Source organism: Poromitra crassiceps, assembly GCF_964638095.1.
Source record: "Poromitra crassiceps genome assembly, chromosome: 6".
Taxonomy (NCBI): Eukaryota; Metazoa; Chordata; class Actinopteri; order Beryciformes; family Melamphaidae; genus Poromitra; species Poromitra crassiceps.
The window spans coordinates 26,445,104-26,472,261 of record NC_139627.1 but is presented as its reverse complement, the minus strand read 5'-3'; the positions used below and the strand labels follow the sequence as shown (position 1 = coordinate 26,472,261).

Here is a 27,158-nt window from a genome sequence, read left to right as displayed (position 1 = left end):
GTCACTCGAGCAATTGCGCAGCAGCTATAATTATTATTATTTCCTGCCTGTCTACTATCCTATCAATGAAGGCAACAATTCCCATAAAAATAATGTAAATCAAACAAACAAACAAACAAACAAACAAAACTGGTGTAACCAACCAGTAACATTAATAATGAGGGCCCTGGAACTGGAATACCTAAATGGAATGGAACCATCATTAATGGTTAAGCCTGCTTTACTTCCTGCTTTACCACCTCACCTGTGAAAAGGGTCTATATGACCTCTAGTGACAGTCAGTGTCAGTGTGCATCATAAATGTAAATAACCAACATAATATTGTATAGGCTATTTCCATAAAAGCCCCTCGTCCCTTTAAATACTGTGTAACATCACCAATTTGATACTACTTATTTACTTTGCATCCTCTTAACACAACCATGATAACATGTTTTCACATCCCCAACAGTGCAGTTTGTTTGAGTGAACCAGTGACACTGAGAGACATGCAGGACGATGTGAGAGAGGTCACCTGATGAGCAGTGGATAGAGGAGTGGAGGAACAGAGACACCAGACAGCTGCTGCTCGTCCAGCCTCCCGCCCGCAGCATCAGGACCACGGCTCGCCTCGGCTCTTCTCGGCACGGCACGGCACGTGGATTTCTCCCAACATGGTGGCAGCGCACACTTCTTCGCATTCGTCTGAGTCTGCCGAGTGGACCATTTGTCTTGATAAGAGGTAATCGTAAATTTATATCGCTAAACGTTACCAACACGAACTCACAGCGAAGAATATCACTGTGATTTTCCACCTGATGCAGCGCGCGTTTCGCTGCATTGTGTTTTTCCAGGCTGCATCAAAATAGTGGGCTAGATAGGCTACAGCACATCGCCACCAGTTTAATCTTCCAACGCAATCAATCAGGTGTGAAATTTAGTCTTCGAAACGCCATGTCTATTTTAGCCTACTAGCATATGGTTTCATTAACTTTCCTTCAGGCTGGTTCTAATGTTTGACAGATCCCCCTGTGGTTGGCTGACTCTACAGGGCTCAAACCATTATGGTGATGATTGTTTACACAACTTAAGCTTGATCAGTACAATATTGGAGCAAGCAATAATCTTGAAAGTATAACTTAACCTAACAAGGGCTACTTCTTCTCAGACAGGCGTTTCATGCTAAAGTTGATCATTCTAGGCCTGTTTGTCACCAAAAGTTGGCTACATCCCCAACATTTATCTACCAGCTGTGTCAGCAGGCTAGATTTTAATATTACAATTGAAACAATTCAAGTCAATATTCTAGCATTGCATGCAACAGTTGTGCAACAGTGCACAATATAGGCCTATGGATGAAATATATTGTAGAATGACTAAACTATTTTATAAGGAAACACACACACACACACACACACACACACACACACACACACACACACACACACACACACACACACACACACACACACACACACACACACACACACACACACTTTAGATTTGTATGCAAAGCTGGCAAGTTGAGGAACAGGAAAGAGAGGGAAGTGTGGTGTCACCTTATGCAGGTTGTGGCAGGCAGCAGATCAGGCTCATGAGACATGGTGGTGGGAAGTGAAATATTACTTGTAGGGCAGAGGAGGCAGGGGTGGACAGGATATGTTCATGCATTTTAAATGGCCTCTTATAATTACATATCCGCAACAAGCATAATAAGACCTATGTAACTCCTGTTGCTTTCCTCATCTAAATACATTGTGTTAAATACAATGTGCTCCAGAAGATTTTGGACAGGCACAGATTTTGGACTGTACTCTCTGTATCATGCTACTGACATTATGAACTATACTATTTTGAAGTGCTTTTCAACCTCATTGGAACTCAGTCTGTCTGAAATATAATTTTGCTGTATAGGCTTAAACTAAAGACTGAATTCTGCTAAAAGTATTATTAGTGTGGAACAGGGACGATTCAAGATCATTACAAAAAAAGAAAAAGAAAAATGGCACAATCATTTTTGCATGACTCATAAATATTATTCACTTTATGATTTTGAAGTAAAAATGCAAGTGGGCTTGAGATGGATGAGAGAAGAGAGAAAAAGAGGGGCCCATCGTGAAGAAGGTCCAAAGTCCATCAGCTATAAACAGCCATCATGTGACACAGTGTGGCAGATGTGTTTACATAGTCACCTTTTGTTCGTAACATAAGCCACCTGTGGAGCTCACATGAAATGGTTTTTGTATGACTATGGTTCACCTTATTCTTTTGTTAATTTGACACGTCTGCAACTTGGGTGACTGTATTGTATTATACGGTAATTTACTGTATATGGCTTTCTTTTTACAATGTGAAATGCAAGAGATAGTTGATTGAGTGAATACAATTAGCATAATATAATTTAATTGGTTCAGAGCTTTCATCGTCGCAGTCTACATCGCTGAGGAGTTTGCAGAAATATAACTCTCTCTCACTCCTTAAACTTCAAAGTCCCACTCACACGTACTCGGTAGATTCAAAATTAAAAGCAGTTGTCATGATGATTGTTTGTAGTTTATCTCTCTAAAGGTTGTCTTCCAACGGATTTCAAACTGCGGGCCCATGCTCATACATTTCTCTCTTGTGCCTAGTTTTCCTCCCTGTGCACTGTGTGATCAAGTACACCATGCACAGTGAAATAGAGGTTAGACTTTTTTACATTATTTTTTAGGCATTTCTGCTTTATTTGACAGACAGTGTGTAGAGAGAGAGACAGGAAGGATGGGAGGACATGCAGCAAATGACTGCAGGCCGGATTCGAACCTGGGTCACTGCAATATTTTTCAAATATTCTAAATATTATTCAAAGCAACTTATTGTTGCTGTGTCGTAACAAGTGGTTGTTTTCCCATTTGAATTATTGATACTGTGCAACTGTTTGGTTTCATTTTTAAAGAATGGGTGGATCGATTCAAAGGGGATGTATAAGCCACATCCAACACTCGCATACAGACGCTGCGGATAAATGTGGGACAACTGCATACAGGAAACACAGGATTAAAGACACAAAACACAGTGAAAGCCGTTATGAGGAGAATGTGAGGTCCAATTTTCTGCCATGCTTTAGGTCAATCCATCCATTAGACATCAAGGTGATAAACAGCAATAAGTCGACGGGGGCACGGTGGCGCAGTGGTAAGCGCTGTCAAAAGGGCCTTTCTGTGTGGAGTTTGCATGTTCTCCCCATGCCCCCCGGGGGTTTCCTTCATATAGGAACCCCACACCAAAACATGCAATATCCTGGTTGCTGAAGTGGTGCCTCCTCTGGTCGTTAGGGGCGCCTGTTCTGAGGGAGGGGAACTCGTTGGAATAGCATGCTATGTCCTACCGGTGATGCTTCCGCTGTCAGGGGAAAAGAAGCGACTGGCTACTGCCCATGTCTCGGAGGAAGCATGGAGCCAGTTTCGGCTCTCCCCAGATCGGCAGAGGGTGGACCAGCAACCAGGATAAATAAATTAAAATGAGCACTAATGGAGGATAACAAATCGGGGGGATCATCTTCATACTAAATGCTTGAAGCATCTATCCTTATCCATATTCCAGGAGGATGGTGTCCCCATCCGTAGGAGGAAACAAATATTCACTGAATAGCATGTTGACCTGAGCATGAACCAAAACTGTTTCAGTCATCTCAACCCACATGAAGACTAAAGGAGATTGTGGAGCGACAGCTGAGAGTATTTTTCACACAGAAGACCAGAGGACAGCCTTTCTCTGGGACGGATTGGTGTCACGTCCCCCCTGTCAAGCTCCAGATGTTTTTAGAATCCAGGCCAAGGTGCAGCGAGGCTGTCCTGGTCGATGGCGGCCCAGCACCCCAGTTAGACGTTTAGTGTACATTTATTTTGATAGCTCTCTGTACATTGTGTTGTTTTCCAGACCAGCAGAGCGCTCTGGGGAGGATGTTGACATAATCCTGGCACGTCTGAAGAATGTGAAGGCCTTTGAGAGGTTCCATCCCAGTTTGCTGCAGCAGATCTGCCTCTGTGGGTTCTATGAATGCTTGGAGAAAGGCATCACCTGTAAGTCAAACCACAAGCTGTCAAACTGTCATGTATCTGGAGACAAAATAGTTCAGCAAAGTGAATAAAGAAGTGATAAGAAATCCCCGCCCCCCACTTCAAGGTGTTAAACTGACTTTTTGCTTTGTTTTCTCAAACTGCTTCTTCAGTGTATCGCCAAGGAGACATCGGCACCAGCTGGTACGCTGTCCTTTCTGGTTCACTGGATGTGAAAGTTTCAGAGACAGCAAATTATCAGGTAAGACTGATGTCATTTCCCCAGCATGATACGATATGCCAGAAGTAACTGAAAGATAATAAAGAAAATTGATTTAGCAGATGGAAATTGCTCTCCTTACTAGACTATTAGCATATCACATTGATTTGCAATCTCAGGTGTGCTCACATTCTGATGCCCTAATTAACTGAATTTACTAAATTGTCAGATATTCATTTTACAATCTTGCTCCGTAAACTTGAAAAAAATAAATTCTTCCCCAACTTCTTCCCAAATGAAATGAAATTCAGCACATACTGTATGCAAATGACAATTCTCAGCTGACCTCTAGTTCGTTTAAAGTGTGGGCTGTAAAGAGCGCTTTTCTTGTAACACTGCACTGGGGCAACAACTTTGAAAATATAATTTCCACAGCCTGATTGGAGTGATTGTTCATGGAGATTGAAGTGTATCCAAAGAGCTAGATTGCCTCCCACCTTTGAGTGATCTGATCAATGCAGAGTGCAACGCTTCAAGAGCCTCTCACCAAAAGCCCTTTTTTGAGAGAATAAGCACATTTCATTAACATAGCATCCTTGTCCACCTTGCTGTTTCATCCTTTGCGTATGATATGAAGAATGAACCATCCATGTAGAGCCCCCTCTCTGTGTCTCCTCCAGGATGCGGTCACTATATGCACACTGGGGATCGGGACAGCGTTTGGGGAGTCGATCCTGGATAACACCCCCCGGCATGCCACCATTGTCACGCGGGAATTCAGTGAGCTCCTCCGCATCGAACAGAGAGAGTTTCGCTCTCTGTGGGAGGTCAGTAGCTCTATCTACTCTACTGTCTCTACAGTACTTGTATCAGCCTGCAGGAATTGGCTCTGGCAACTACACAGCAAGTTGTGACACAGCTCAGAGATTAGCTGTAGGTAGGCTACGTGCCTGTATCAGGACATTTAAAAAGGCCAATCAATAAACATGTCATGTTTGTATTCTGCTATTTTTGTGTGTGCCTGGTTTGCTTAGTTTCCTTGTGCTGAGACTGAGAGGCATTTTCAGTGGAGCCACTGAAATATAGCTTCCAAATTGCTTGGTTGCATGGAACAATATTCTCTATCTGAAACTGTTATCTTAGTAAATGTTGCATTGTCCACACATCCCGGTAAAAATATGAGTAATTTTTTACATAGTTAGGTTAGATTGATTGGAGACACAATGCAGATCCTGAACAGCTGAGTGGGTTGCTTCAAGCCGGCAGGGACAGCGGTCCATTTAACTTCTAATTTGTTGGCACAAAAATGGTTTCTGACCTATTGAGGGAGCTGGTTTTAGCCAGTCTTACTGAAAAGGATGTGGTGAATGTGAAAACTGTGAGGAACTGGGCTCAGTGTAAGCCAGAATTTAGGTGGCATATAATGTGAATGATGACATGTAATAATATCTATAAACGAAGGTCATATTAGTGCTGAAAATGGTGGATGATTAATTGTCGAGCCTCCTACAGGTGTCATGAGAGGTGTCTACTTGTCATGCTGTAACATAAGTTTCTGTAAGTGTTCATCCTAATATTAGTTTCAGTGGGGCACAGGGATTTTTTTCTGTATGGCTTTTGACCACTAGATGGAAGTACAGTGCCATACAGAAACAGACTCTCTGGCCCTGTGTGTGTTTACTGATCTGCATTGATTTAGTGAACTCACCCATTCTAATATTGAGACCCACTATCCATCACATGACTTCAGAATCCCGGCAGGATCATATTTCATTATACGCGCGGAGAGATCAGCCTCTCCTAATTGTTGCTGGATCAAAAGTCACGACTCTGGCCGAGATAACAGACAAATAGATGTGTCAGCTTTTATATGAGGGAGTTTGAGAGGCTGAAGGATGGAAGATATAAACTATACAGCTGTGACAGCGGAACAATAGCCTACAGTGAGCCTGGGCAGCAGGGAACAGATACAGCTTCAGTGGACCACAATGAAAGTAGTGGCATTTGAGAACCAGTGGTTCTCAAATGGGGGTCCGTGGCACTTTGCCAGGGGGTCTGCGAAAAGTATATATATATATATATATATATATATATATATATATATTTCTTTTTTGACTGTGGCCGTGGCCTCCCCAGGCAGGAAGACTGCATGTTGGCTGGTAGGTGTCACGCTGTTCAGAGGCCCCTCTCCTCTCTCAGCTCTCCCTCTGCACTGGGTTGGTTTCCTGAGTAAAGAGAGCCCATTTCCTCTGGGACCGGAGGGCACAGAGGCTGGTAAAAGACAAGGGGTGCTGTGTCTGCTGTGGCCCACAATGTGACTGGATACTTTACCCTGTCTGGACCACGTGGAAATACTAGACATCTTTACCTCGGGTGACCTCTTGGCTAAAGGTTTGTCTCAGCTGATGTTTATGGCTTCTGTTTCTGGCACCCAGCTTTGTCCGTCTTGTCCCTTAGATCTCTCCGACCCCAGTAGTTTCTGAACAGGGATCAAAGAGGAAATCTAGTAATGAGTGTCTGCTTGTTTTAGCACAGACTGTTTAGCAATTATTAGCAAGTGGTTTCTTTTGAAAATATTTGGCATGTTTGCAGTTGTGTTTCTACAGCAGGTATGAAGGAACGAAAACTTTTTTTAAACTGATACGGGAGAATTTTATTTTTTTGTATGTTGGTTCAATCTAATATTTTTTACTGCAAAGTAAATTATTAAATTAACTTCAAAGTTTCTATCAACTGCATCGAGGAACATATATTTTCGTCCTGTGGCATCGTTCCCAGCACTCATCGTTAATAAACCACATTAGTCTCGTTAGACTTGTTGGAGTGCCTTTCTTCCATTATTGGTGATAGCCAATATTATTATATTATTATAATATGATATAATTATATATTATATATGTTTCCCCATCTCTCAAGTTTCTGTTTGACCTCTTCCTGTCAGCTTCATCACTCACACAGTGCAGGTTGATACAGTCTCCATTGAAACGTTTTTTTAACGTTTTAAACGTTTCATTTGCTGTCAATGGGGTTTATTTCATACAACATTTCCAGCTGTACTACAACAAGCAACGGCCACAACCATTTACAGTATTAGCATCAATCATGTGTTTGTTGTTAGATGTGCTATGTTAGCTGTGTCACACAAGCTGTGACTGAAGGTCTATCAGGTCAAAATTCACAGAATCAGCTTGTTGACAAATTAGCATTGGACCAGGCTCCCAACATTTCACATTGGAACTCATTATATTGTAGCTACAACATTTTCACAGAATTATTCTGCCAGTCAGAGGTGCCCATTTATGTATGTCACTGTTGCTGCAATGCAGAACAATTGTTGTTGTTACTGGTGACTTCAAGCTTCAGACTTGTTGTGCCTGTTCCGATGTACTTCTTTATTGGAATACAATACATCACACTGCAGTGTGTTACATTGCAAATCTAGTCTACTCCCACAGTGGCTATAAACTGCCTCCTACTGCCATGGGTGTGTTCCTTATTCCTAAGGCAAATTTAGTTCAGCTGCTTCACACAGGCGCCATTAAAGCTGAAGTGCATTACCCACTTTAAGCTAAGGTCAGTATTCATATCGCTTACATCCCAAACAGGACTAACTGTTTATTGAGGAATAGATCCCGGGACTGACCGATGCCACCTGAGCTGATATGGGAGAGAGATGGCATAGAAGTGATGTTGCACAGGAACACACACATGCATGCGCGCGAACACACGCACACACACACACAAACGCACGCACGCACACACACACACACACACAGATCTGTGTCCCTGCAGGATTTCGGATTTCCCCCCATTTTCTCCCCAATTGTACTTGGCCAATTTCCCCCCTGCTGCCCCAGTCGCTCAGTCGCTGCTCCACCCCGTCTGCCAATCTGGGGAGAGCCGTAGACTAGGACCATGCTTCCTCCAACACATGCACAGTTGCCAACCGGCAGCCGCTTCTTTCTCACCTGACAGCGGGGAGCTTCACCGGCAGGACGTAGCACATGGGAGGATCATTCACACTATTCCCACCAGTTCCTTTCCACCCCGAACAGGCGCCCCGACCGACCAGAGGAGGCGCTAGTGCAGTGACTAGGACACCCTAATCCAGTTTCCCACCCACAGAGACACAGCCAATCATGCCTGTATGGACGCCCGACCAAGCCGGAGGTAACAAGGGGGCGCGAACCTGCGACCCTCATTTCCTCCTTTTCCTTTTTTTACTACTACCACAATCTCAAAGTAGTAGAGACCACCTTGTAATAGTTCACACTTTCTTCTTAAATATTACATTTCATTATGACGGTTTATACCTGATAACCCTAGTTTATGTGATATTCAAGTTGTTCTGAAAACGTCCATTATTACTTGTCCTTTGAGACAATCACGTTTTGATATTGCCAGTTGACATTTGATTAGGTGAACAAGTGCACTGTATGTTTAATTTTATGTATCACATACCTTGTATGTCTAACAAGGTACATGCTATTTGCACCTGTATGTCAATTACGTCGAATTTAAAATGTCTGAACACGTCTAACGTATGCACAATGCCTAATGTTTAATTGTATGTTTAATAAGGTACATGCTATTTGCACTGTATGTCAAATACGTCGAATTAAAATGTCCGAACATGTCTAACGTATGCACATAACATGTGCACCTATGTGCAATGAATATGCCACTGACTTGTCTTATCGCTATTCTGCCTCATTGCCTATTGCTGCTTAGTATTGCTTATTGATGCCTATTTCTTATTGCCTATTGCTCATTGCTTGTTGCCTATTTGTACTATGTCGTAAACGGAGTCCACAGCACAAGAATTTCACACGTGATACTTGTACCATGGAGTGACAATAAAAATCTTGAATCTTGAATCTTGAATCTTGAATCTTGAATGTGTCAGGTGACCCCTGCGAGGGTACTTAAGGGGTGTGTCCCTACACTATATATTCATGTCTGAGGAAGGGCTTTGCCCGAAACGTCACATTATTTTTGTGGTCAAATAAATATTTGGGAGCAGCTGCCAGTGCGGACTCTATTTTTGTATTACTTATTTGCACCTCGGTCCTGCACCTGGTTTTAACCCCTCACTGGATGTGCGTGCCTTTTTTGTACTTTTTACACATTTCCTCTGGTCATTTTTCTTTTGCCTAAAATCATTAAGGGATGTGTTCAGTGAATTTGAGGATGTGACTCACTGAACATTATTGCATGTGTAGTACACAGAACCATCTCCACATTTCGCATGGCAGAATCACTGAAATATCACTGCTCCACACTTGCAGCTCACGCATGCAATTTTCATATTTATATTTCTCACGCCACTGACCAGCCGACAGCGGGGAGCTTGACCGGCAGGACGTAGCACGTGGGAGGATCACGCTATTCACCAATGCGTGTTTGTTTAACAGAGCAGGCATGAGCCATGCTCAGCACACACAGGCACATCATTGGCCCATGCTTAGATGGCCTGATCATCAATTCTCTCTCCACTTTGTTTCCTGCTTCCGACGGCCACTGAGATTGAAACAACACAACTGTGATGTGTGTTTTTAGCATCACAAGGCGGCTCTCTTACAGTGACCTATAGGGCCTACAGTACGCACGCGCTGTGGGCAGATGTGCTTTGTTTTCTTCTTACTGGATGTCATACATTACACATCACAGGAATATGTACCATGCAAGCTTTGAGTAACACTGCGTAATGGATGCTCACGGTTGCGTGCGGTTTTTACGTGCGTTTGTTTTGTGCTTGAGGCATAGCTGCTGGGTGGTGAGCTGAGAGTGGGCGGGGGGAGCGGCTCATCACTGTCATCAGCCTGGTGGGCAGCCAGTAGAGAGAGCTGATGGACAGGATGTGACAGAGACTGTGTGTGTGCCCTCTGGGCGCAGAGGGTTGAGAACATCCAGCCTCAGTGGGCTCAACATTCAAGTACCACGTCCCATGAGGCGCTCCCCATGTACAGTGGATATCCACGGAAAGAGCAGGGAGATTGTATCAAGAAGACAGTTTTGTTTATTCCCTTATCTCCACTCGCAGAGTTATTCCATCATCAAAAGCTTGGAATGTGCACTCCGAATCAAACAGAACTCGTGGATAATGCAACTCTGCCATGCAGATTGCCTTATGTTTGGTTCTTCATCCCTTCTTAAAATCCCTTAAGTCATTGCTCTACTACTCCCTCTGCTGATCTTGGGAGAGTTGTAGACTAGCACATGCTTCCTCCGATGCATGTTTGTGCAGTCACCAGCCGCTTATTTTCACCTGACAGTGAGGAGTTTCACCGGCAGGATGTAGCACTTGCGGAGGATCACGCTATTCGCCCCAGTTCCCCACCCCCCAGACAGGTGCCCCGACCAACCAGAGGAGGCACTAGTGCACCAACCAGGACACATACCCTTAATCCGGCTTCCCACCTGCAGACAGCAGCCAATTGTGCCTGTAGGAAGGTCTGACCAAGCCAGAGGTAACACGGGACTCGAACCAGTGACCCTTGTGTTGGTACTGTAGGCAGGGAATCTACCGCTCCACTACCCGGACGCCTGAAAATGTCGCAGATTATTACTTTAGAAGTAGAAGCCAACTCCCAGATATGTCTTACACAACCCCAGTTTCAGGAAGTCCAGTTACCATTGTAATGCAACATTTAGTTTATGTATTTATAAAAATAGAATTACAACATTTTTTAATGAGAAGAGCAGAAGCTTTCATCATGTATGGGGGCTCTAGCTCAGGAGGTAGAGCGGGTCGTCCACTAATCGCTTTGGATAAAAGAGGTCGGTGGTTCGATTCCCGGCTTCTCCAGTCTGCATGTCGAAGTGTCCTTGGGCAAGACACTGACCCCCAAATTGCTCCCGTTGGTGTGCCAGCACCCTGCGTGGCAACCTGCCGCCATCGGTGTGTGAATGGGTGAATGTACCTACTGACTGTAAAGCGCTTTGGATAAAAGCGCTATATAAATGCAGGCCATTTACCATGTATTTTGATATTTATATTATGATTATTGCACTCCACATCCAATGGAATTGACACACACACTCCCCTTTTGGCACTTACTTTGAGATGTCGACCATGCTGGAAGTTGGCTGCTACTCTGTGTGGTGTAGCTCTGGGACTGTTGATAGAGAGAGAGAGAGAGAGAGAGAGAGAGAGAGAGAGAGAGAGAGAGGAGTAGAGAGTAATCACCTAGCAACGGCTGCTCATAGGAGGTTGGCTACCGGCTGCTCTCTACTGGGCTCTGAGGCTAACGCAGTTTGCTCTCTCATGGCAACATAGAGGCTGGGGCACCACAGCTGCTAGACCATGCTGGATATGACCCATGACCCATGGTTTGTCACTCTGGGACTCTCAGAATTGGACTCATTTGCTTGGAGAGTTTGTTAACGCCTGGATTAAGAGGGTGTGGAGGACCTTCCTAACAGCAGGCATAGGCTAAGTACATACATGGAACTCTGGTAGCATCCTTAGGTAATCTTCATTTTAACACACTTCTTAACATTGCAATGCTCATTTGTTTCATGGGAAGTACAGTAGATTTGCACAGTATCTTGTTTTTGCTGACCACCAACATGTAGTAGCACAATCTGAAAAGTATGGCATTCCAAATGTAAAAAATGTAATACTGAATTTACATTCTAAGTATAAATGGAAATGTAGAATTTACATCCCAACTGTCGCTGTTTGGAGGGAAATCTAAACATACAGAGGTGAGTCGAGACTCTTGGGAGGGTCTTCCCACAAAAGTGTGGAAGCGTGCCTGTTTGAAAAGGCTCCAGAATAATGTGAGAAAGCCTTGAGAACAGAGTGTTTGTACTATGCATGTTGTGTAATCCGAGGTGAATTATTCAATTGACAAGTGTGCATTCATGCACAGTGATGCTCAGAGTGCTGCTCTGACCTGCTCAAGCATGAACGTCTAAAGAGGCGCTTCAAAGCTTGAACTGAGGATGAACTGACATGACTTGGTTGTATCTTCCTTGCTCTTTTGTAGTGAGACATATCAGGCTAGGATAAGTATAGCAGCCATGTGCATCAGATAGAGGTATGTATACAACATTCTTTCAATCCATGCAGACAAGCTTTACACAAGTTTATACACTATTGTGTGCACAGAGGAAAACATTAAATTACCCATTAGTTTTAGTGGTGTTGGCTCCGCTACTGTGTGCGATTGCGAACAGTGATGTCAGACAGTATGATTCAAGATTCAAGATTCAATAGTTTTATTGCCATATCAACCAAAATTGATTGGAATTTGTCTTGGCATGCTCAACAGACAAAACAATCACAGTAACAGACCATGAGAGACAGACAATACAAGATGAGACAGACAGTATGTCAGAGTGAATGAAGTAAAACAGTTAGTTGTCTGTCATTGCAGACATTTATAACTCTTTTTTATGGCGGGATAAGAGTGGTCTGGTGATGAACGCATACAATGCTATTAGTACATTCGGGTGTCTCTGTACAGTATACTTAAATACCATGCAAATGTAACACTTTCTCCTGTGATTATTAACTTCTGATTATTCAATTTCTTTGGATATATATTTCTACTATGTGAATATCTTAAATTCAATACAATATATCTTCCCTCTCTCTCTATCTATCTCTCTTTCTTTTCGTTGTTGTTGACCTGGCAGCAGATATCCTGTGTCTTACAAGTTCAATTCATCGCTTACTTGTTAAGTGTGTAAAAAATGCTGGGACTACTACGATGAGGAAGTTAGTTTTTTATTCCAAGCAGCTGGATGGGATATGAGTTTTAGGCGCTCTCCCACATGGCCAGTAACTGTCTCATGTATCACTTCAAAGAACATATTTCTCATTCTGAGTGTGTTAACACCTCTCACCTACTCAAATTAATCCATTTGAAGGCACGCATCTCAGATTATAATCCCCTAATATGATGGAATCACTTGAGAAAGATGGTGCTCAACATGATGAGTGGAATCTGACACAGTAACGGGTCCGATTGAACCATAAGGCATTGTTCTGGCTCATATCTGGCTGCCAAAGTGCCTGCGGTCCTCTGCCCTCTAGTATTGGAGATCATGGAATGATAAGAATGTCTATATCAATCTTATGTTTACTAACCAGTAATACGCCTATTGGTCTAATGGTTGTTCTCCCCCCCCCCTCTTTTTTTTGCTATTACTTGCATTTGAATCTGTGTTTGTGTTTTCAAGGAAAAACACTAAGGAAAATGGTCTAAATTTTGCCTTAACAAGGTCTGTAAGGCTGGCTTGACACGGTGAAACTTGCAACCTGCAACTAGTTTGCGTGCAAGTTTCACCGTGTAAAGCCAGCCTAATACTTCAAGTGGATAAAACAATTGGAATATCACAAATTCCCTTTTTTTTTTTTACTCTCACATTTTGACATTATGGCAGTATTTCCACAGTTCATCTCTCTAGCTGATCCGTGAAATGAATTGATGCTCTAACTTATGTGAGATGTAAAACGAGAGGCAAATGTGTGAGTATAAACAAGACATTGCAACTGTTTTAAATGTGCGAGTATAATCAGATCAATAACTCAATCAGATTCATTATGTCTTCTTAGTTCAAATGATAGTTTTTGTTTCTTTTAATCAGACAAAAGTGTAGTAGATGTTTTTTTTACCTTGACAGTTTCGACTGACAACTGTAGTCTTCCTCAGAAGCGTCAAATGACAGCTGTGACGTGTCAGTCGAAACTGTCAAGGTAAAGAAAATCTACTACACTTTTGTCTGATTAAAAGAAACAAAAACTATCATAATCAGATCAATGCAACTGTTTTGAATGTGCGAGTATAATCAGATCAATGCAACTGTTTTGAATCATGACTTTACATCGAGTGTGAAATTCAACCCCTAATGCAATAAAGTGGAGAGAGCAACAAGAAGCTAGAGGAGCAATCCCTACCACATGTTCCAAAACCACAACTCACACAGCATTAGTGTCAGACTATTTGATGAATCCATTTTCCATTTTGCTGTGTCACAGTCTAGATACAATATAAAATGTTTGCATTAGTGCATTTATCAGGATCGCCCTGTAACAGCTTATGGACACAAGTGTGCTGTGGGTGACAGGGGGAGGGGCTTTGACACACCTGACCATAGTCCTAATCATCCTCTAGTCTAAAACAACATCCCCACCTGGCTCTCGGCCCCCCAGGGATCATGGCTTTATTGGTTCAGACAGGTCATGTGCTCTCCAGTTTAAGTGCCTATCCCAATCCTAAATCCTTAGTTTAATTGTCAACAAAGCGACACAGGTTGAAGTGACTCTGAAGCCTTTATTTCTGTTGCACTTCCTTGTTTTTTTTATTATGTAATTAACAAGCAAATAGTCCCCCACCTGTGTGTGTGTGTGTGTGTGTGTGTGTGTGTGTGTGTGTGTGTGTGTGTGTGTGTGTGTGTGTGTGTGTGTGTGTGTGTGTGTGTGTGTGTGTGTGTGTGTGTGTGTGTGTGTGTGCGTGCGTGCGGGGGGAAGGGGGGATGTTTTGGACAAAATTCAACATGGAAAAACTTGTGGGCGGAAATGGCAGTGGCCTATATGGATAGATGTGACTTGGCCCAAGGAATCCAACAATCAAGGAATTTTGTTCCCATGATCTAGTCACTGAGTTGTGACATTTTAAATTTACATTTTCGATTTTACCATTTGACATGTTGCTATAGTGTCCCCTATAGGCGAAATGACATGTTTTCTTACATACCTGCACACATACAGTATGAAGCTTGGTTACCATAGGACAAACGTATGAAGTTTGGTTACCATAGGATAGGGGTTCTTAAACTTCAGACCAAGTACCACTATGTACCAAACCAACATTTCACAGGGACCACTTCCACTGCGGATACCAACAGTTGTTTTCCCATCAAATAAAATGTCATGATCTAACCATGCAATAGCATCAGAAAGGCTAAATAACAGCATAACCAGCATACTGGTTCAGAATGGACACACACACACACACACACACACACACACACACACACACACACACACACACACACACACACACACACACACACACACACACACACACACACACACACACACACACACACACACACACACACACACCTGCCAACATTAGGCTGTGAAAAAGGACCCCTTTGGAGAAAAAAAATCCCCCTCGCCTAAATTTTACCTAAATTTGGAGCGTTATTTAGCCAGCTCTGACAAGCTAGCATGACATGGTTGGTACCAATCGATGCCTTAGGTCTTCTACTTTCATATGATACCAGAAAATTCCAATAATACCAGGAATTCCTGAGTTAACTTGATTTTTGTGAAATAGACTCGACTCACGACATGTGAAAATGGTGTGACCTACAGCATGCTGTTGTTTGAATGTTTGTAAAATCATAGTGTCATTTAAACACTGGTGAAAGTATTTATGTAATGTAAGTATGATTTTTTCCATTAATCTATGTTGTCAGTAAAGACAGTTTGTGTTTTGGAGTTGATTAGGGAAGATGCTTTTAAAAACTGGGGTCACTGAGACATTCTTAAATGGCTTCTTAATTGAGGGAAAAGCTCTAAGGGGATGTTAAGGTGATTAACAATTCAGAGGGAATTGAATTGAATTTAAAACCTGACCTTTGAGAGTACGCTGCCATCTAGTAACAAATTAGCCCGGAGTTGTAGCTTTCATTGGGTCTCTTCTGACCAGAAGATAGGAAGGTGGAGTGAACTGGCATGTCACTAATGGCCCTCAATCAGCTTTTTATTGACCCAGAACGTTGACTGATTGGCATCTAACCAGCTTTTTCTTGTCTTTTACCACAAGTGAATTTTGCACCACTGATTAACTTAATTTACTTCATGAAATGTATAATCATTTTATTTTTCCCCCCCATCCATTTGTGTTGGAGTGATGTGGGCTGGCTTTATCTGATGATGGAAAGTATTGTGTCTAGATGCAGGATTGAGTTTTTTGTTTGTTTGTCTGTCAAAAGGATATGTCAAAAATGTGTTAATGAATTTCCATTAGATTTGGTGGACAGATAGGCTAGACTTAGGTGATCCGTATTTGGGATTTCCACCATTTAATGGTGAATGTTTTTTAGCCACCACAACTATGAAACTGATGGAGACTTGTGATTCTTAGATTAAGAAAGCAAATGAGCTTAAAACATGAGTGACAGAATTGTTCAGTGTTGGTGGAGGTTTATATCTTCCTTGGTGCCATTGCTCTTGTCATGTAGTGCATAAGACATATCCGTCATTTGTGTGGATCGTTGCTCGAGGCCGACTTGACCTCTGTATGCACCAGTGTCCTGGACAGAGATATGACATTTACATGAGCACATGCGTCCAGTATAATGTTCATTACATAACTGGTGTATTGCTGCGGGGCACAGTGATGTATAAGCCACTTACAGCGCTATTGTCATGCTCTGTTTCCTCTGTGGCTGTGCTGCAGCTCCTAAGTGCTTTCAGACAAACGTGCTGAGAAGGGCCATTCAAAATGCCATCTAAGAAGTGTTTAACAGGGCAAAATAAATTGTTAAAAGAAGAAGCAGAGGTTGTGTGTTGTTAAAAATGCATATAGTTAAAAATGTTCTCCAAAGATTAAATGCAGGTCCTTTTGTCCATTTGTCACAGTGTTAAATCATAAAAAATAACCTATTTACTGATTTTCTCTTCTTCTCTTTACTGATGCTTTTAATAGTGACTATTACTCGTTAACCCTTTGTACATTAGCATGTTAGAATAAGGGCCTGCTGAAGACAAGATTTTCAATTCACAGCATAATCTCTGGTAATTATTTTTGATCAGATTTTGATCAGACCAGACAACAGATTTAGCTGGTTTGATATAGATGGTTTTCACGGAATTGTGTTGCTAGGGAACCGGTTGAAACTTAGCTTATTTCAGCTATTGTATTAGCAACAGGAAGTAAGCTAGGGGCAATTTAGAATGTTTATGTTGTCAAGTTAAAACCATCCATAGTGAGCTGCTCCTTGGTACAAATATTCTGGTACAATGAGAAGACAAATGTCACGCGTAAAGTAAACAAAGACCGCTCGAGCCAAGTGAAGTCACGAGGAGTATACTATACTTACTGTATACTATATTTTGCTGATTTGTGCACAGATTTGTGGACTAGCACATGCTTTCTCCGATACATGGCAGCCAGCCGCTTCTTTTCACCTGGCTTCCCACCCGCAGACACGGCCAATTGTGCCTGTATGGAAGCCTGACCAAGCCGGAGGTAACATGGGGGCTCGACCCTGCAACCCTCGTGTTTTTTAGGCAGGGAATCTACCAATGCACTATCTGGCTGGTAGGGCTGGGTATTGGCAAGGAGCTCACGATACGATATGTATCACAATACGATTGTATCATGATACATTGCGATACAATACATATTGCGATATATTGCAATACTCTACATAGAGTCTGGGCATAGGCAGTTAGTTTAAAATGAGCAGCGTGCCCTTATAAGGGCATAGGCAGTTAGTTTAAAATTAGCAGCATGCCCTGATATGGGCATAGGCAGTTAGTTTAAAATTAGCAGCATGCCCTTATATGGGCATAGGCAGTTAGTTTAAAATTAGCAGTATACAATAATTTACTGAAAATGTAATTAGCTGTGTACCACCCAGGTAGTGTAATAATATGTCATATATCACTTTATGTTGATAACTTGAGTGTTGAGTGTGTTACCGAACGTACTGAAATAAAAAGTATTTTCTATTGTGTCACTGAACACACAGCTGTGCAAAAAATTCATATGGCGATATATCACAATATTTTTCTGAAATATTGATACAGTATTGCGGAAAAAAATATCGTGATATATTGCTGTATCGATTTTATTGCACAGCCCTACTGGCCGGACGCCCTGATCCTTCCCTTTACAATTGTGAGATGAATGGAGCAAGTTGGCCAAAATCTCTGTATTTATCCAAACTGTCAGCTGTGAGTGTCAGCTCAGTGGATTTAAATACCATGCCATGGCCTTGTTTATTCACGGGCTGCAAGAAAGGAGCTGCGAGGACAAAGTTGACTTTACCTAGCCCTATTTGCTATTTACCAATGATGATGTTGATTGGTAGAGTTCTTTCTCAGCAACGCCATACTGTTCCTCATAGTAGCTCTAGAAAGTTGGGCAAAAACAAATACAAGGTCAATGGGGTCACGCTCCTGTGAAGCTCACTGAAACTTGCTTTGTGTTCACTGTGGGTGACATGTTCACTGTGGGTGACATGTTCACTGTGGGTGACATGTTCACTGTGGGTGACATTTTAGTGAGCCTCAGTGTGCATACATGAGTGTGGCCCCATTGACCTTGCACTTGTTTTTGCCCAACTTTCCTGAGCTACTATGAGGAACCGGATGGATTGTGCAATGTGTTGTGATTGTGGATTGTAGATTGTGAAATGTGAACTATCCCTTTAAGTTCCTGCTTTGTAATGACTAACACTAAGGGACTGTCCGATATTTCCGTGGGGTGGGGTGGGGAAAAAATACGATATATCATTTTTTTAAATCAACTGCCCTCCCTGACATTTATATTATTTTCTCTCTGCCCTGCACCTGTAAAAAAAAAAACGATCTGCCCTCCCCCACCCACATTCAAGCTTTTATAATTTTTTCATTATACACATCTTTAGTTTGTTTGAAATAAAACTGCAATATTAACTTTTTATCACCGTCGTATCTGGTACGACGGCCGGCCATTGGTGAGAGCCATTGGATTGAAATTGTAGGCTATTTCTCGTAGCAAGAGCAGCAACATTTCAGTGATTTTTTTAAATAGAAAATATAGCCTCTATGGCAGATATTGATTTGGTTCCTGTTATAATTATGATTGAATGAGACATGCAGTGGCTCTACTGTACCTGATCATCACAATCATATAGTTCCATTTTAATGCATTTAATGTCAATCAGAAGATACAGGTGAAATAAGCTGATGATATTGTTTAAGTTTTTCTTTGCTGTGGCCCCTCCATTACATGACTGCAAGCCTTTTAACCTGGGCTACACAAAATTATGAGAACGATATTCTTCAAAGGCCTATATGCACAGAAAGGAATGTATGTGCGGGTGTTGTATGTGCAGGTCATCACATCATCAGGTCATGTGGTCAGTTGGTTGACTAATTGCCACCATGGTTACAGAACCTTTGAAACGAGTGTGTGCACGCTTGCTCGTCGTATCATAGGTGCGCTCCGGCAAAACAAATAGCACTACACCTCTGCGAATATGCATGAGAAAGGAGCTGACGGGAGTAATCCGTGTGGGTAGGCTATTGTCCTGCAGAGTCCAGGCTGTCTCCTCGGTTGCAGCAAGCAGGCAGCCAGCAGCACACTGAAGTTTGACCAAAGAGGAAGAAACCATTTGCTTGGGGGTGGGTGGATATAAAACATAGGCTACATAGCGAAACACAATGCAAACTAATGCAAAACAGAAAAGAAAATAACTTTATATGCCCTCCCACTCCTATCTCAAAATAAATTACTTTGCCCTCCCCATTACTCAAAATAAAATCAAAATGCCCTCCCCCTTTTTTTACCCCCCACCACCCCACCTAAATATCGGACAGTCCCTAACAGTAATGTAAGGTGATCACTGTGATTTTTATAGTTCAAGTGTTTCATTTTCATGTGTTCAGTGAAATGTGTATTTTGTTAATAGCTGCGATGATTGTGTTATCTCCTATGTTTGATATGTTTCTGCATTTTGTACCTTTTTTACAGAAATATCGTCAGTGCATGGCTGGACTGCTCGCCCCACCCTATGGTGTGATGGAAAGTGGTACCAGCAGTGACAGTAAGTAGCCTGTCAGTGCTATAGTTTTACATCTGAGTGTGTCAAACTCAACAATCAGTGTTGAGTTGTATCATTTTGGGCTCAGAATATATTATGTTACAGTTACGAGTTACCTTATTAAAGCTGCATTCACTCACTAATGTAATCGGAAATATATTATGATTACTTTCCGTTATTTTCAGGTTACTTTGCTGTATTTGAGGTTTAAAGGTAGTCTACAGATAAGAAAAAGCAAAACAACACTGAGGACATTTATTTCAGCTTTGCATAAAAACCCGAATCTTTTTTGGATCAACCTTTTTAATAAAGACATAGAACACCTGTAGCTATTTAGCTATTTAAATGGACGTATGAGTTTCTGGCTTTCGCAGTAGTAATCCTTTAACCTTTTAGTATTTGTATTCAGAATACCTTTTTCTACAACCCAACCCTGGCTATGCTTCTTTAGCCACTTGCATTGTGAAAAAGGCTGCTATTTCTAGTTATGCTTTTACCTTTGCAACTTAACTCAATATTGACTATAGCTTTGCTCAAACAGAGCACTTAACGTTACTCAAAGTCACTCACCATAAGAATTATGGATACCAGTGCATTTCAACAAGAAAATCAAAAGAGTCTATTGGCTACTGGCAATCGGCTTATGTTGCTATGTAGGCAAGTCAACTGCCAGTATTGATTAAAACCAGCAGGCTGGCATCCACTTATTTTCAGAGGATCAATTTACATATCGTCGCCGTCGCCACCCCCCTCTCCCGCTTGGATGAACGCTTTGCGTGCAAATTTCTACGGTGGAGACTCTGGTGAGGATGCGCCATGGGCACACTTTTTTGGGTGTGACCAAACTCATGCCAACTCATGTGTTAAACTTTGCACGCTCAACCGGAGTTTCTCTGGCTCGAGCCGATTTCTTGTCAAGAACAGCGTTCGTCCAATCAGGTGCAATATCGAAGCAATATCGAAGCCCGCCTGCCAGCGTGCAATACTGGGAAGCGAAGGCCAAAAATGCCCCAGTGTGGATCAGCACCTTGTGCGTGGTCGGTCGTCCGCGCTGCAGCATGACGCTTCCTGTGTGCTAGGGTGTCGTATGGCACGCGTCATACAGTATGCCTGCCACCGCCGGTGTATTGCACTTAAAGGTGTCAATCAAAGTCTCAATCAAAGTCAAGTAAAATATTGACCTTGAATTTTACTAGAACTTTTTTCATGAATGGCTTTTACTGAGAATTCATGAACTCAGACTCACTCAAAATAAAGATTCTAGTAATTTTAGGCATTTGGGCTGATGTTGAAAATCTGATGTTGCTGTGTTGGCATTGAACATAGTTAGGTGCTTGGTCAGGCTGGATGTGTTTGTGGGTTGGTTCGTGTTGAATGCTTTTTGCAAGTGCTTAGGGGAAATTCCAGCATGCTCTCTTTAGGCCATGCAGAGCCTCGAGCCCTGTATAAGGGAAGAGTGCACTTGTACTCCAGGCAGTATGGTAGATGTCACACAAGCATCAGCCGACTGGAAGTAGCTTGGTAATTATGCCTCCGCCGGAGATAGCCGGGCCGGAGGCATTATGGTTTCGTTTCGGGTTGTCCGTACGTCCGTCCGTCCGTCCGATGTTCGTTAACGCGATATCTGAGGAACGCCTTCACGGAATTTCTTCAAATTTGCCTCAAACATCCACTTGGAGTCAAGGATGAACTGATTCGATTTTGGCGGCCAAAGGTCAAAGTTCAAGGTCACTGTGACCTCACGAACGCCATTTTCAAGCTCGTTAACGCAATATCTCAGGAACACCTTGACAGAATTTCGTCACATTTGGCTCAAACGTTTGGCTATTTATTTATTTATTTTTCAGTAAAGAGTTTGCTTATTTGGATTTTTTAACCTTTATTTATACAGGGGGAGAGCAATGCTCTCTTTTCTAGGAGCACCCTGTTCACATTCACACACACATTCATACCTGGAAGCTGACCAGTACACCACAGTCTGATCCGCTGGCCACTGAGCAGCTCCACTGGAGCAGTTGGGGTTAAGGGCCTTGCTCAAGGGCACCTCAGTGAAGGTAATGATGGAGGGGCAAGCGCTGCTTTTTCACGTTCCCCACCCAGATTTATAACAGCTCACACATAAAGACAACAATAGAAACATCTTAGGAAAATTTTTCAATCATCTTTTTGTTTATAATAACCTGGAACTTCACACAGAACTGGGGGGGGGGGTCGAAACCTGTAGTTGCATGCAGCGTTTTATTCCTAAATGTCCAGCACCCAGCATGAATTTGACATTTCAGTCTGATGTAGCTCTTGTTCCACCTTCTCTGTATTGTGTGGGTTCTGTCTTTGTTTTTGTGGTATCAGCAATCTGAAAGGCAAGTCTCAGAATAGCCAGGTTTTTCCTGCAGATACAATTGTGATTGAGCAGGCTTGACTGATTATGCTGTTTGTCCTGCAGGGGGGGTACAGTACAAGCTGATGAATAACCACACACTTCCAATACATCTTCTGTGAGACTGTCACATAGAATAAGAACACTGAACACAATTATCATTTACATCTGTTTATGTACATTTGCTGCCTCTCTACAGTAATGCCTGTAACCCCATGTGTTAATAATCTGATAAACAACTCATCATAAACAAAATGTACACACAATTCAATCTGTTGGGACAGATCCGCCAAGATTCTCCATAATGTCATCAAATTACAAATCTGGAAGATGCCCCATTGACAAAGATTGGTGACAAGTATCCAGGTTGATTTTACAGGGATGTATGTTTTCTGGGTCGATACAAAGAAATATGTCTGATTTTGGCTGTAGAATCAAAAGTAGACCAAATAGAAGAACACAGAAAGAAAATTGAGGTGCTCATGACACAGCATTTAAATCAGGGGGAAATGATCCACGCTATTTTGCATAAAAATGGTAATGGATAATTTACAAAGCTTTCAGGTCCTTGAAGGTGCATAATGATCTAGAAAAGGTCATCATGTTTCAATTCATACTGTGAGTTTTGCTGGGGGAAAAAGTCACAAGTCAACACTATGTACTGTAGTCTTATCATACCCCACTATAACAAAAATGATCCTTACAAGTCCATATCGTGCTCATCAGTGCTCTTGTTTTTTGCATCACTCCATATTAATTTAATGATCCCAATGAGTTTTTGTTCTCTGTATCGCATTACTTATTTTTTCTTCCAAAAGGGACTCAATTTGACATTTATGTATTTCGAAGGCCAAATGTAAAAATGCACAAGATGAAGAAATCAAAATCATTTTGATGATTTTAATAACCAATATTGACTTACAACTTTGTTCCTATCCGTTTTATGTGGATTTTTTTTTTTTTTTATAAAAATATAGTAATAATAGTATTAAGAATGCAAAATTGAGTATTTGAAGATCTATCAACACATTCATATCTATTTTCTCCTTTTCCCATCCAGGAATGCCGGACAAAGAGATCATAAGCAACAGTTCATTCGTTTCGGTCTCCAAACATCAGAATAAGGTAGTTTTAAGGACTCATTTTATATAATTTAGACTTAATAAATACGTCTTGTTAAAACTATAGGCTATAACTCATTTGGTCATTGCTTACATTTTGCCTGATGTAAGGGCATCCTTTACTGTTACTTCACCTCTCCAACAGAGGATGGAAGTAAGTCCGTCTGGAATGTGGAGTTTGTTTTATAGTCTGTCTAAATATAAACAAGGTGGAGGTCTCCATCCGTAACACTTCCTGCCCCACCTTGCTCCTGTGCTCCGTTCCGTGCCACTGGACTGATAACATGGCACTCCAGCAGATTTATAGTGGCTTGTGCTGGGCGTGTGCTTTGTTCCTCTAGAGAGGCTTTTAGACAGAGGTTAGCCAAAACATATGCGCTCTATAAATATCAGCAGAAGAGATGGAATTTATAGCAGAAGTATGACCCTCCTCCATTTGTCCTGTCAGCCTCAGTAAATATTTACCCTTGTTAGAAATCCAACAGTTTATTTGTAAAAATAGAAATGCCTAAATTGTTTTTCCCCATTGTGTAATAAAGAAACACAACTCTAATTCTACTTTAGCGCGCTATAAATATTAACTAAACAAGCGCAGCCTCTGGGGATATACTGAATGGGCTCGTCGCCTAATAAATAAATGATGAGAATTTAAAGGCTTCACATAAATGCATGTTTATGGCACATCCATGAGTTACAGTGCTCTCTGATGCATGTAGAATGCATTTTAAATGTCACAGCCTCCCCCCCATGCTACACATACACACACACACACACACACACACACACACACACTCACACACACACACACACACACACACACACACACACACACACACACACACACACACACACACACACACACAATTGACCTTTGAACGATTCAAGGCATCAGTCAAGACTCTGGTAACACACCATTATTTTAAGTCAGAAGCAATAAAGGAAGCCATAAGTTAAATCTAAAATGGACGAAAAGACAGCACATATTTTGCTGTGAGGAAGACATTAATGTGACCAATGAAGAGAAACCCACTGGTTATGTTGGATGACTTTTTGGATACGTTGTGTTTTGCCCTGATGTCTTTTTTATTGCCAATTATATAGCGTTGTGTTTAATTCTGACCTTTAATTTCATCCATTCCTATAATGTTGAGTTTCTATGTTATCAGTTCAATTTACTTGTCATCCACGATGGATTATTTTTTTCTTTTGTCAATTTCAGTCATTTTATGTTTCGTTTTTTTTTGCAGAAGTCCCTCATTGAAAGTGCAGCCAAACCCCACCCTAAATCCATTTCCCAGGTAGTAAACACGAGCACATCAGCAGGGGCCACTGTTTGCCCAATGTACCTGTCAACATCCTCAGCATGGCTCTAATGTGAGATTCAGCTTTGACTTCTGCTCTGCCCAAGGTGCCGTCGGAGAAGATCCTGCGGGCGGGGCAGGTTCTCCATCATGCCATCCTCTCCAGAGCGCCACACATGATCAGAGACCGCAAGTACCATCTGAAGACATACAGGTTGGTTTGGCCTCGAGTCTCCGCTGCATTTCTGGATTTCATCACCTTGGCCTTGTTATGTACAGTATGTGCTGAAGGGGCTTTTTTTGTCAGTACTTCATCATATGTGGGTTTGGGTGGATTACTCTAAAGCCCATGGCACTCCAATCACACATTCTCCAACAAACACGGACAAACACAGATGTTTGTTTGGTGTGCCATGGCTGTCCTTGTTTGGAGATGTTTGAAGATGTTTGGTCAGATTCAACATGTTCCATCCTTGTTTGTCCGTGTTTGCACATGGCACACCGATCACACATTCTCCAACAAATACCAACATTTTTGTTGGCAGTTGTTGCAGAATGTTTGAATGGTGTGCCATGGGCTTAAAAGCAATATACAGTTGCCTCGTCATTAAAATTGTAATCAGCAACAAACTCAACCCAAACTCAGGGATTACTTTCATTTTCAGATGGTTTTGCCTAATTTGAGCTGTAAATGGATTGTTGTTGTTGTGTTTTCTTTCTTTCGACAAAATAAAAGAATAGTTAACACCATTATTCGGTTATGTATTCCGGAAGCCCGAAGTGAGTATATCATAGTCCAGAAGGTGTGTCTTGGCTCTGAAATATCAGTGTTGTGTTTCACAGACAGTGTTGTGTGGGGACAGAGTTGGTTGACTGGCAAATGCAGCAGAGCTCATGTGTCCACTCTCGCATCCAAGCTGTAGGCATGTGGCAGGTGCTGCTGGAGGAAGGTGTCCTCAACCACGGTGAGGTTTCCGCACCGCATTTATGTCTTGCGCACGCTAAAACAGCAGAATCATTGGATTCAAGCCATGTTGTCTGTGTTGATTTGCGGCGCAGTGGACCAGGAGCTCAGCTTCCAGGACAAGTATCTATTCTACCGCTTTCTGGATGATGAAGAGGAGGATGCTCCATTCCCCAGTGAGGATGAGAGGAAGGAGAGCCAAGACGAACTGCAGGATACCCTGCTCCTCCTCTCGCAGATTGGGCCCGATGCCCACATGAGAATGATTCTGAGAAAACAGTAGGGCCCTAAAGCAATAATCTGGACTGGAGGAGCCATGTCTGCCATTTAAAGTTGATTAGTAGGATGCTGTTAAGATTGTTTTTCTCTTCTCCATTTCCTGTTTTCCAGACCGTCAGAAAGAATATCAGATGATTTGGAGATCATTTATGAAGAGTTGCTCCATATAAAGGCCTTATCTCACCTATCTACCACTGTGAGTATAGATTCTCTACCTTATGTATCAAGTGTGGTTAGAGGGGTCCTATTGACACTGGCTCTGTCTCCTGTGTCAATAAAGAAATATGCTCAGTTCCTCACATTTGATGTCATGTTCAAGAGTGCAGCCTGTTGTTGTAAACAAGAAGGGGGGGGGAATGCAAGCATGCAAATCACCAGCAACAGTAGTGTATGCATCTCAAAAGACTACCGACCGTCACAATAATAAATGTCCACATACTCATTCTGCAAGTAAAATCATTAATTTTAATTAAAGTTCAGATGAAAATCACTCATGTCAGATTGGCTGCTGCTTCAATAAAGATTAGATCTTGTAAAACACAATTTTACATGAGCAGGGATTTGAGATGACAAGTAACAGGCTAGAAAAAGCTTTGTGCTGAGGCATGGTTCTCCTCTTTTGGGATGCTCCCTGCTGCAGCAGTGAGTAAAACAAATCTGTGTCCCCTGTTTTCACAGGTAAAGAGGGAACTGGCAGGAGTGCTGATCTTTGAGTCCCATGCAAACGCAGGAACAGTGTGTAAGTCATTTGACAAAAGAAGTCAGTCATGTGACACTGACTTTGCCACAAAATCCCGGTGTCCTGGATAACCTTTTCACACTGTCAAGCTGCACTGATGATTGTTTAATTGCATTACACAGAGGCGAAATTAATCCAGCAAATCCCAGATTAGGCTCTACCAAAGCTTTTCTTTGTGTTTATGAACTCAGTCTATCTATCCTATAGTATCATTGACTTGGGTGGAATTTTTTGGAGGTGTTTTGAAGGAGAAGCTTGATTAGAGGTGAGGTGAGGTGCAAATCTGTTTTTAACGATGTCTTTTCTCTCCCAGTGTTCAGTCAAGGGGAGGAAGGCACTTCATGGTACATTATACTAAAGG

General features: G+C 42.1%; 1 protein-coding gene across 6 annotated transcripts in view; it reads left to right on the top strand.

The window, feature by feature from the left end:
- Positions 1–647: 647 nt before the first annotated feature.
- rapgef4a (Rap guanine nucleotide exchange factor 4a) overlaps positions 648–27,158 on the top strand; it is a gene marked incomplete at its 5' end in the record, with an annotated part of 38,916 nt that continues 12,405 nt past the window's right edge. For 3 of the 6 annotated variants that reach the window (XM_083639085.1, XM_083639086.1, XM_083639083.1), the window contains 11 exons: positions 654–721; positions 3,898–4,040; positions 4,190–4,278; positions 4,917–5,063; positions 19,947–20,019; positions 24,900–25,029; positions 25,659–25,780; positions 25,875–26,058; positions 26,170–26,254; positions 26,737–26,797; positions 27,111–27,158. The exon at positions 27,111–27,158 is cut by the window's right edge and continues 29 nt beyond it. In XM_083639085.1, the coding sequence (XP_083495211.1) occupies positions 654–721; positions 3,898–4,040; positions 4,190–4,278; positions 4,917–5,063; positions 19,947–20,019; positions 24,900–25,029; positions 25,659–25,780; positions 25,875–26,058; positions 26,170–26,254; positions 26,737–26,797; positions 27,111–27,158 (1,150 nt within the window). Of the gene's footprint in view, positions 722–3,897; positions 4,041–4,189; positions 4,279–4,916; positions 5,068–19,946; positions 20,020–23,453; positions 23,519–24,761; positions 24,813–24,899; positions 25,030–25,658; positions 25,781–25,874; positions 26,059–26,169; positions 26,255–26,736; positions 26,798–27,110 lie in introns of all 6 variants that reach the window. The other 3 variants (XM_083639088.1, XM_083639087.1, XM_083639084.1) reach the window with 2 other exon arrangements.